A 449-nucleotide genomic window follows, 5' to 3' on the forward strand; every position below is an offset into this window, starting at 1 on the left:
GGTTTGCGTCTTCCAATTATTTGTAGATAATGAGAAGGAGAGGCTCTCAGGCCTTGAAAAAATTAAGCAACTGCGAGAACAAGTGAACGAGCTCTTCAGCCGCAAGTTTGGTAAGCTTCTGTGTTCCCACACATCCGAAACACACGCATCCGTCAATAGTTAAGTGTGCAGTGGAGGGGCATGCAAAGGTGAAGGCAGTGTCCCTGGAGACCAGAAGAGGGTACCAGTGCCTGCGGAGCTGGACTTACAGGCAGCTGTGAGCTGCAGGACATGGGTGCTGGGGATCAAACTCAGTCCTTCAGAAGAGCAGCAAGTGCTCTTAACTGCTGAGCCATCTCTCCAGCTCCACACCTCCAACATTTATAGACTTTACCTTCCCTACCCCTTTATGAACTACTGTGCATTGAAAGTACTCCAGTCCTGTTATAATCCCTGGCCAAAATACCTTT

At 48.8% G+C, this 449-nt stretch overlaps 1 protein-coding gene across 1 annotated transcript in view; it reads left to right on the forward strand.

Annotated features, from left to right (window-relative positions):
- Gtf2ird2b (GTF2I repeat domain containing 2B) overlaps positions 1–449 on the forward strand; it is a 39044-nt gene that overhangs the window by 31408 nt on the left and 7187 nt on the right. Inside the window, exon 8 of the mRNA XM_031391157.1 lies at positions 27–160. Within this exon, the coding sequence (XP_031247017.1) occupies positions 27–160 (134 nt within the window). The remainder of the gene's footprint in view (positions 1–26; positions 161–449) is intronic.

The sequence above is a fragment of the Mastomys coucha genome, unplaced genomic scaffold (assembly GCF_008632895.1).
Source record: "Mastomys coucha isolate ucsf_1 unplaced genomic scaffold, UCSF_Mcou_1 pScaffold22, whole genome shotgun sequence".
NCBI classification, from domain to species: Eukaryota; Metazoa; Chordata; class Mammalia; order Rodentia; family Muridae; genus Mastomys; species Mastomys coucha.